The 10,599-nt window shown below is 37.8% G+C and overlaps 2 protein-coding genes across 3 annotated transcripts in view; one reads left to right on the top strand and one right to left on the bottom strand.

The window, feature by feature from the left end:
• Positions 1 to 3,992, top strand: part of LOC109039332 (lachesin) — a 159,842-nt gene extending 155,850 nt beyond the window's left edge. The window contains exon 9 of one of the 2 annotated variants that reach the window (XM_072300101.1): positions 1,436 to 3,992. In XM_072300101.1, the coding sequence (XP_072156202.1) occupies positions 1,436 to 1,575 (140 nt within the window). In that variant the 3' untranslated portion in view covers positions 1,576 to 3,992. The remainder of the gene's footprint in view (positions 1 to 1,435) is intronic. The other variant, XM_072300100.1, reaches the window with a different exon arrangement.
• Positions 3,993 to 4,081: 89 nt separating this feature from the next.
• On the bottom strand, positions 4,082 to 10,036 carry Dnaaf6 (Dynein axonemal assembly factor 6; the record flags this gene model as incomplete). Its single annotated transcript, XM_072300102.1, is given in 2 exon segments — positions 4,082 to 5,671; positions 9,819 to 10,036. Coding segments are annotated over 2 exon segments (476 nt in total), but the record flags the coding sequence as incomplete, so codon positions are not given.
• Positions 10,037 to 10,599: the final 563 nt, after the last annotated feature.

The raw sequence follows: 10,599 nt of genomic DNA on the forward strand, positions 1-10,599 counted from the left end.
TGAAGGGAGCACTTTTCGCGTGAAATATACTTCTTTTATTCGAATAAAGTGGTTTTTAATCAAATAAAATAAATTATGTCACAATAAGAAAGTAATATGTTTTTGAAAAAAAAAAAAAACAAACTCCACCAGGACGAAAAAAAATTGCAAAAAGAAAAAATGCACGAGAAAATATTTTTTTAAGTAAAATTAATTTTCCCTGAATAAAAATGAAGCCCAGAATAACTTTCTATGGAACGGACCAATTTATAAAAATTGAAATAAGTTTTTTTTTTTTTTTTTTTTTTTTTTTTTTTTTTTTTTTTTTTATTCGACGATCACCTCCAAGCCTGATCAAGAGATGAAAACCAATGCTTTTCTGATCATGGTGTTCAGATCAGAACAATACCTATATAATTATTTTATGTCAACGTAGGATTATTTATTGAAATAAGGAGGAGTTGGTGTTGTGTGTACGTCAATAGTCTCTGAGCCACCAAATTTGGTGCTGTGTCCTGATAAAAGTGTAGTGCAGACCTGTATTGGTACTGTGTACCAACAAATTAAAGACCACATAGAATGGTGGTAGTTGGTGTGGGTCATCAATTTAGTCTCAGCTTACATCAGAAGTTTAGTTGCGTATAGCACTAGTTTGGTCGGTTTACAAAACCAACTGCGTTACCTGGCTTATAATCAATGGTACATCGGTATGCAACTGCAAGGGAGTGTTTATAAAATACGTAACGCTATACATTTTGGATCATTGGTCCCCCTCCCACTCTCGTAACGCTTTCAGGACGTAGGTCCGTATCCTTTGACATATAAAAAACAAAATAGGGTTACACTCTCTTCGACCACCTCCTTGTAGCCTTCTAAGACACGGAGAATTCACAATTTTTATTGTGCTTCAGTCCTGAGCCAATTTTTACTCTCTATACCATCAAAAATCGCAACAAAATTAATTTTCCTTATTTGTAGCGTAAATAAGAACATGATTCCTTCAATGGTGTCAATGCAGCGCTCTAGTGACTCTAACTTAAACTTGAAATGGCCGGAGTTAAACAGAAAGGAACCAAGTCACATTGGGATCCAACCGAGAAAAAGAGGCTTAAAGTTTAGCTCCTGCATAAGACTCAATGTAAAAGTCCAAGTTCAATTTCTGCAAAATTTGCTCCAACAAAAACTTCGAATTTTTGGCGATAGATAGTAGAGCAGTGGTTAAGTTCAAAACCACTCATAACTCAATTTTTTTCAAAATGTGGGTTGGTTCCTTTCTGCTTAACTCAGTCCAAATAGCAAGTCGTTTTGTCACTGCGCCTCGAGACTCGCTAAAATAAATGTCATGGGGACTTGAAAGGCTAGAGCGTTACATATTTCATCGACGGGTCTCTTGGTAAGTGTCATGGCTGTAAAAACACAGAGCCTGTCTATTTTAGTCCATTCTTTCTAATTGCAGATCTGACAGGGGCTGGTGGGGGTGGTCAAGATCACCCAGAAGATTCAGAAAACTCAGCCAGGTGTCCGAAACATTCGATACGACCGTTCTTGCTCATCCTTTGTCTTCTCTACGTTTCGAGGTTTATGAGCAGCAGATGAGACATCCTGCAATTCGCTCCTGTACAATATAAGCATCTCTGTCATCAGCAGGGTTTTCCGTAAGTTCGTCCCGGCCCGGTCGTGGCATTATCAAATGGACGATTTTAAAGCAAAAGAGACTCTATCCATTCTGACTTGGGCGGTTTGGCCCTGAGATTCAAAAGAAGACGTGTAAGACAGGGCTCATATCACAATGAATAATGCGTAGAATGCTCTATGTATTTGGCGTCGTTATGCTGTGGCCTGGTCACACGATCGAATTCCCGTCAAATTCCGATCAAAATGATGACCAAGATGGCGGTCGAGAGTTATTTAGATTGATGAGTAAAATTAATTAAAACAGCGTGTTGATTGAAATAAGCATAAATAAGCACGGTTGTGTGGAAATCAGATGAAGGATGAGCCCCACAGCACCATCATCTACCATCAAATTTTTGCAAGCCGCAGAAATTTGATGGTAGATAGTGCGCACCAGTCACCATTTGATCGGAAATTGATAGGAATTTGAGCGTGTAACCAGCACATTAGGCTTAACATTGGTGCTGATATGATAGGGATCCGGAAAGCGCAGAATTGGTAGCAGCATTAGGATTTAGAGTGGATCGAGTCGGTGACGCAGAAAGGCGCACTGTTAAAAATTAGTCGAATCTGAAGTAAACTCGGGAAGCAATAAAATAATGGTATTAACTTCCATTGCGAACGCACACATCCCTCATCGAAGCAGATTGACCCCACGAAATAACAAAAGATACGATGAAATTAGAATATTTTGGACTTTGTTTTGCAATTAAAAATTACAATTTTTGGATCATCCTTGAAACATTTATGTGTATTGGGAAACAAATGGCACGTACGTTGTTTCTAAACTGAGCCAGAAATTGTAGTTCCGAATTGCAAAATAGGGTCCATTTGTGGAAAAGTCAAGAAAAATATGATTACAGTTGAAAGAAAAAAGTTAGATAACAATATCACAGCTTAAAGGGATTTTTTCTGTATAGTTAATGGCACTAAGAGCACCCAAAAATTCCGGAAAATCGACTTTTTAGCTGCAGTTGAAAGTTTGAGGATGGAATACGGAAAATCCGAGAAAAACTCTGTTGAAGATTGTCATAACTGTTGCCAAATTTTAGAATGATTCAGCTCAAACGCCTATTTCATCATTGAAAACGCGAATTATGGCTTGAAACTCTGACTTTGAAAGGTGTCTGGTAGGCATGTTGCGAAAGCGCAATTGAGGCAAAGGATACAAGATAGACATTTTTAAACTTCCATGTTCTACGATCTTTTTTTGATATTTTCTCTTTTTTGGAGAATCAAAAATATTTTCCGTTACTTAATAATTTTTGTGAATATACTACCCAACTTTAAGACATAAGGAAGAACACTCAAGCAATGGACCTCTAGACTAGGTGAGAAATAAAAATAAAAATCCATATAAATCTTGGACATTTCATGCACAATACGGTAAGCGCATTGAGCATCTCAAATTCAATTTGTTTGAGAGAAATTAGCATTTTCCGCGTTTTTACGCTCAAAAAGAAACCAAAGTTTTTTACTCTTACATTCTCACTCTGTTTGGTAGTGCATTTTAAAGTACCTGATTAATATCATATATTCCACGATTTAAATTCCTTTAATTTTCGTTTAGACTTGGTTATAGGCTGTTGATGTTGCAACATTCATGTTCGAATCTATGAGTCCAAGGAAGTTAAACATTTGGCCTGAAGCCTAAGTCGCCCATGTAAGTGTAACAAAGAGTAAAACTTTGGAGAAATATTTAAAACTAGGGGTGCGCCCTCTGACCGTTTCACGGCCAAGCACTCCGAAGTGATTCACGCATCAAGCGTTATGCGGTACTCGAATGATTTTACATTATAGAGTAAGAAAGATATGGAGAAGAAGACACCCTCCTGATAAAAATGTTTTTGGGGACCAGTACCATGGGCTTGTATCCTCAATATCATTAACTCCAATTATGCTGATACCAGTGTAATCCTGCCAGATTTGCCGTCATGGGTGAGATCTTTTGAGGGATTTTCCCCTTCAACCAACTTTTAAAAACTTCCTACTTCTATTATTTTTCTTTGGTAACTTGATTTACTTTAAGTGAAATAAACTTAAATGTGATATGTGTTATTCGTGATAAATATTTAATGATTAATTTTATCGTGTGTTACTTTACCGGGTCTTTTTTATTACATTGTGGGGATAGAAACTTAGATATAATATGAATAAATTTACTTCGAAAATGTAGGGGCTCGAAATGACGTTCGATGCAGTTAAATGGAAAGCATAATAATTTTAGGTGGAAAACATGTTTCTGTAAGTGGATCATTTTCGGACTAAATTTTTCAGTTTCTAATTGAACTGGTCATGTAACTTTCATCTCGAAATTTTCTTAATACGTCTTCATATCGTGATGAATTTTGAAATATTCAAATTGTAAATAAATCTCTGTTATTATTAAACTTCTTGTCTCATTTTATGGCATAGTTTTGGGCATCTCAACCACCTGGAGACCGATTTAATTTTTCAACTTCAATGTAGTTAGTAGCTACTATTTGCACTTTGAACGACAGGATCCTCAGAAATCGTAAAGAAAGAGATTCTGCTCGCTACGAGTAGTTGGTAGAATCTTATTTTAATTTTTTTGAAAAATATAAATCAAGGAAATCAACGCTGTGGAATAAGATATTTCCATTAGTTTATTCAATTTTAATCTTTACCCCAAAAATAGCTCCGTCACGAGGATCTAAACAGATCTTTTTGAGTTTTCTTACCTTCTTAACGTTAACATGTGCAACTAGAAGCAAATAAAAAACATTTAAAAATCTTCAGAATTATTTTCCGTTACAAGACTAAGGAATACTTTCATAAAAAATTTTACTGATCACTTATAAAATAATGTTTCACTACGAACTTCTAATAAGAATTCGACAATATCTTAAAATTGCCGTTGCGTTAAGACAATTTTTCACGCAAAAGGGTAAAAGTTTTATTCCAGGATTCAACTGGTGCGGTTCAGTTAAAAAACTTGTCAAATGACCCTAAGATTAGATGGGACTTTTTGACGAAATGTTATCACATTTCGTCGCTCTTCTGGCGTCAGGGCGCACGGTGGATCGAGTCAATAGGAGAGGTCGGACAAAATTTGGAAACTTTAAACGATTATAACTCCGTTTATATAAACTTTAGGGTTCTACAATTGATTCCATTGGTTTTCTCGTGAAATTAACTTTACGTCGCACCCCTTGAACTTTAAAATAAGACAAAATAAACTTTATTTGCAGTTTTAGTCAAAAAATGTCCGACCTCTCTGATTATCTCGATCCACCGTGCGGCGTATCTCGATTTCCGAATGCATAACAGCGGTTTGATTATTGAAATTGATAGACAAAGCGATGGACAAAAAGGACACAGGGAGTATGGAGCGATCCTATTGGTTGAAATGTGTGGTTCCCACAGACTAAGGGAGAAAATAATGGTCTACCTGTCGGGTTGCTCGTGGGTTGCCATTAGTTAGTCTATTACTTACTGCCTCTGTCCATTACATTCACCCGCTTCCACCAATAGGATCCCTCCATACCCCTTTTGTCTTCTTTGTCTATAGCTTTGTCTATAAATTTCAATAATCGGCCCGCTGAGCTCATGTGGACATTGGAATACGCCCTTACGCCATAGACACGTGCTTTAGAAAAACATTTTTGAAACTGTATCAGGAGAGAGGAAAAATCCAACCCATATTGGTTTCTATTTGATTCTAATTAAACAATCATGAAAGAATAGTTTTGCTCTGTCCTAAATTATTGTCCTTTTCTTCCGAAGTCCGAGTCAATGCTTAAAAATTGATAAAATCATACTCCCGGTCCAGGTACAAGGTAACAATTAGTTGTGATGTAGATTCGTTCCACTGTGCTTTGCATATCTTATGGTGCACAGGATGGGGCAGAGGAAGAGCCAATCGGTATCTGGGCGACCTGACGTCCATGTGTTGTTTTTTCACGTCGCAGCATATCTCAGATGAGAGCTCTCCCGGCATGTCAATTTTAAGTACCATTGCTTCGCAGCTAGCCGAGGCGGGGGTTTTCGGTCCAATCTGTTTTCATGCGGTTCAATTGAAAATGCTATCAATGTAATGAAGTATTTGTAACAATTCTACGATAGATATCATTCGAATTGAGTAAATTAAAATACAATGTTACACAAATAAAATCATGCCCGATAATGCATGATTGATTTTGCCTGATAACTGCATTTCCCTGGTAAAAATTGGCAGTAGAGTCTGTGTTCCAAAATACCATAGACCTACAGCTGGCTGTAAGATTTCCAATAGCTTCTATAGCCGGCTACACAATTTCTTATAGCCTTTTATAGCCGATGGCGATTAAGGAACAGCCAGGCGATAAAGTGTATGGTAAACGTTACTAATTACGGATGCTAGGACTGTGCAATATCTCTGGTGTGAAATAGTTGCTTCAAGCGCCGTGGCACGCTGCGGCGCGGCAGGCGGGCAGCCAGGGCAAAACGCGCATTGGCGCCTACAAACCTAACAGGGATACTTCACGCGTTGCGCAATGCGTGAAGTATCCCTGTTAGGTTTGTAGGCACCAGTGCGTCGCCGCTCCGCTTTGTGTTAGGCTCTAATATTTAATCCGGCGGAGTCATTGTTATTCAACTCATGATTTTAAAATGTTTCCACACTCTGTATGGATTATTCTCATTTTAATTGATGAAAAAAATATATATATTAAAGGAAAATGTAATGTGCGTTTTGTAAATATTAAGGTTATTCCGTACAAACTTACGGATTTACAAAGCACACGAATTTCTACACAATTTCTTATAGCCATTTATAGCCGATGGCGAAAAAGCAACAGCCAGGCGATAAAGTGTAAAACCCGGCGATAGGAACTATAGCCCGGCTGCATAATTTTTTATAGCTTCGTATAGCTCAGCCGTATGATTTTCTCCGCATTCTACAGCCAGCTATATGCTTTTCTGTAGCCTTCTTTTGCCAGTTATAAAAATTCCTATGGTATTTTGAAACGCAGCTCTTATCGCCAATTTCTGCCAGGGTTTTTAAATGAGATTCAATTTCATTTCTCCGCGGGAAGGGTGCATGGCTAATTTAATGATCGCACTCCAAGCAACGAAAAGAAGTGCAAAGGACCTGAAAGTCTCTGATCTCCGCAGACTAATCTATGTTGTCAGGAAGCTAAACATGATGACGACCACAGAAATTTTTCGAATCTTCATGTAACATCCTGAGATCTTAAGGTGAAAATATATCAAATTCGATTACTAATTTGTATTGCACTTTGCATAAAGGAACCGAGAGCATTCCAATGTCGCTAAGATTGCGCAACTTATTTTACCTTGCAAATATAAACTGATTAGCTAAACAAGTTTTACCTTTACTCCCAATGAACTATGTATTTGTGACAAATATTACCTTTGTAAATTTGATTTTTTTCAAAGAATGTAAGTTGAACAATCCTAGCAACGTTAAAATGCTCTTCGTTCCGTTTTTCAAAATGCAATTCATCTATGCTTATAGTAAGGTGGTAAAAAAGTGATGGGTCCTTACTATTTTGCGCGGTAAACAAGCCCAAAAAGTTCAATTAGATCGGCTCAGTGACGAGTATGATCTACTGATTAGATCTAAACTGACGCAAAACGTTATAGATCTCTAGGCGTGCCGTGACCTCAACTTAATGATCCGATACAGCTGCCTGAGCCTCTCCCTCTCAGTTTTGTACTGATACTCGTTGGAGCTCAACATTTTTTACTCTAATTTAAATTTTTGGTCTTGTTTTCCCCTCAAAATAGCGTGGGCCTAGCAGTATTTTACCATCTTGATACACACAGTTTGAACCACATTTTTAATGTTCGTTTCTCATTCCATGATTGTATCATGACTTTTGGAGAAATCGTAATTGTCATGGGAACGGAGTTCCCCATGATATTACAATCGTTCCGTTGCTTTCGCTATGGGATTCCCTATACCTCTGCGACCTTGAGCGTTTCGCCCAGTCTCCGATTTTTGGTAGATTTTCCGATGTATCAAAAACCGTTGTATTTTTTAGCCAATCATGTCTCTACGTCAAGTTGTGTTGATTTCTAAAATTCGCTTTCAGCGAGTTTTTTTCCACTTTGAGATGTCGTGTCTGACTGGTAAATCTGCGCAGAACCACGAAGTTCCGTTTTTAGGCAAATTCTTTTTTTTGGGAGGTTTTCATTGGCTATTTTTCGCCATCAGTTTTCTGTTCGTTGGTGCAAAAGATCGCCTACCTCGTTGCTCTTGTGAAGCCGCCATTATCCCACCTCAAATTTTAAACATAGATATAAAGAAATAATAACCATCGTACAAGGTGGAAAATTGCTCTGGAGGACCCGTTACGGATATATGAGCCAAAATCAGAACTCGATTGATGGATTTAATCCATGAATACAGAAATATTGCCTCAGCTTACTGCCGCGATCGCAAATGCATGGTGTGATGAACCTTGTGACATATGACAGCATAGGTAAACAATGTCTCACAGAGTAATGCGGTTAATCCGTTGTCTCTTAGGACGCCAGTGGCCGAACTGTTGAAATCTCAAGGACGTCTTTTGTGAAGCCCCGCTCAGCGTCCGAGATCACTTAACTGTTCTCTTTTTCTCCCTCAACATCCGAGCGGTAAGATAGCTCAGTTAGCTACGCCACTGATTTGATTCTGGAAGAGCGTTACTTTTTGTGCGAGCGGGGGTTCGAATCTCGTAGGGGACAGCTAATTTTTACTGGTTGTATTGAATGTTTTAGACCAATCATCTAACAATAATTAATACTTGGCAACTTAGGCAGCACATAGGTCCCTTACGATGCGTATTCGGGCATATGTGTAGAGTAAAAATATCATACGTAGGGTGTCCCAAAAGTACCGGGACTGGTTCTGTAACTTCAAAAGTAAGATAGATACAGACATGATTTTGGTCTCATTTTAAAGATCAACTCAATACCTATCGATTAAAACCAAGATCAGCTCAATCGAATAAAAATTGACCGAGTTATGACAATTTGAAATTAGTGAGGAAAGTTTACCCCTACGGTTTTTAGGAAGATTTTTCGCTTACCAGGATTCAAAAAGTAAATATTCGTATCCACTTTCCTCCGAATCTTCCATAACTTCCTTTTGCTTTTCAAAGTACCGTCCATCAAACCGGATGCACTTTTTCATGCGCTCTTGCCACTTATCCAACATTGTTTTCCTGAATTCTTCCTCTGGGATGGAGTTGAAAAAGTTTTGAATTGCATTCTGGATTTCGGTCTTCGATACGAATCTTCGTCCGCGAAGCTCCTTTTTAAGCGTAGGAAACATCCAAAAATCACATGGAGCCAAGTCAGGGCTATAAGGGGGATGAGGGATTGTTTCAACTCCATTTTTACTCATAAATTCACGTGTTAAGCTCGATGTGTGAGGCCGCGCATTGTCTTGATGGAGTATCCACGAAGCTTTCAAGTCCGACCGTTTCCGGGAAATGTGCATTCTCAACTCCTTTAGTACTTTGCAATAATACGCACTGTCAACTGTTGTGTTTGATGGTACAAAATGTTGATAAATGACACCTCGAAAATAAAAAAACACAATAAGCATCACTTTATCGGCCGACTTTTCGATTTACGGCGATGAAGAATCTTCCTTAAAAACCGTAGGCGTAAACTTTCCTCGCTGATTTCAAATTGCCATAACTCGGTCAATTTTTATCCGATTGAGCTGATCTTGGTTTTAATCGATGGGTATTGAGTTGATCTTTAAAATGAAATCAAGATCATGTCTGTATCTATCTTACTTTCGAAGTTACAGAACAAGTTTTTTGGGATACCTTATGTATACTTTACGCCGAAAAAGCGAACCTGAAACTTAAATGCGTTAACTTCCTAAAACCATATATAATCCAACGAAAATAAATAATTGGTACATAACAGCTTTCTTGTATGCAAAGAAAATAATTAAAAATGTTAAAAAAGAGATGTCAACACAAAATTACATAGCCCCTTCAATTCAGAAGATACTACAAACGAACTGTACCTTAACATTTTCATATCCCAGAAGCTAACGTTCCCATGACGAATATTGCCATCGCTAGCGATTGCAAAATCCAACTTGTTATTGTTTTAAATTGCTGTGACCCTAAAAAAAAAACAAAAAAAAAAACAAAAAAAACAAACAAACTTGATGAGGTATTTAATTTTGTGAATACCTGCAAAAAAATATCCTCTGGTGTAACTGACTGCTGGTAAATAATATCGTAGGCAGGTTTTTCTCGAGGATCCTCATGTGGGTCATACGGGACTTTTTGCAAAGCAAGCTCGTCCTCTCGCCAAATACAATCAGACTCCTTTAAGAGTTCCCTTTGGCTGTGATTGTGTTCTTGATTGCTGGTACTAATCGATACTTTCGTGCCAATACTACCCGGTCCTAGAAATATGAAATTTAGTTCACCTTGCGTTGCAATCTATAGATAAAAGATCTGCTTAGCGCTGATCAAAGTTGTAATATGGGTTACATCATTATTCTCATCATCTTATCATCATCATTGTAAAAATGACTTATCAGTGACTTGGGATTAATATATTTGATCCTTGACTGTCATTATAATTAGTCTTTAACGAACATGTGGTGAGGCAGAAAAATGCATCAGTGTCGTGGCGTGCTTTGCGATACATCGATTGATCTACCATTCAAACCTTTCGCAAAGGCTCGATAACCAGAGCATTTGCAACGAACACCTTAATGATGGATTCTTCACCACAACTTCAAATGGGGAAGTATCGATAATCGATCATTCTCGCCTCGCCACTGAAATGCATTCACCTGAGACTAGTCAGGGGCATTTTCATTTACTTATTATAATCATCACTGATATTGATTTTATTGCATGAGCAAGTACTGGTACTAACTGACAGAGGAAACTTTTGTAATAAAGATACATTTTTTCAGCAAGAGGGTAAGTCAGGTGCTTGGACATCACCAAAGAGAGT

Source organism: Bemisia tabaci, chromosome 4 (assembly GCF_918797505.1).
Source record: "Bemisia tabaci chromosome 4, PGI_BMITA_v3".
In the NCBI taxonomy this organism is placed as follows: Eukaryota; Metazoa; Arthropoda; class Insecta; order Hemiptera; family Aleyrodidae; genus Bemisia; species Bemisia tabaci.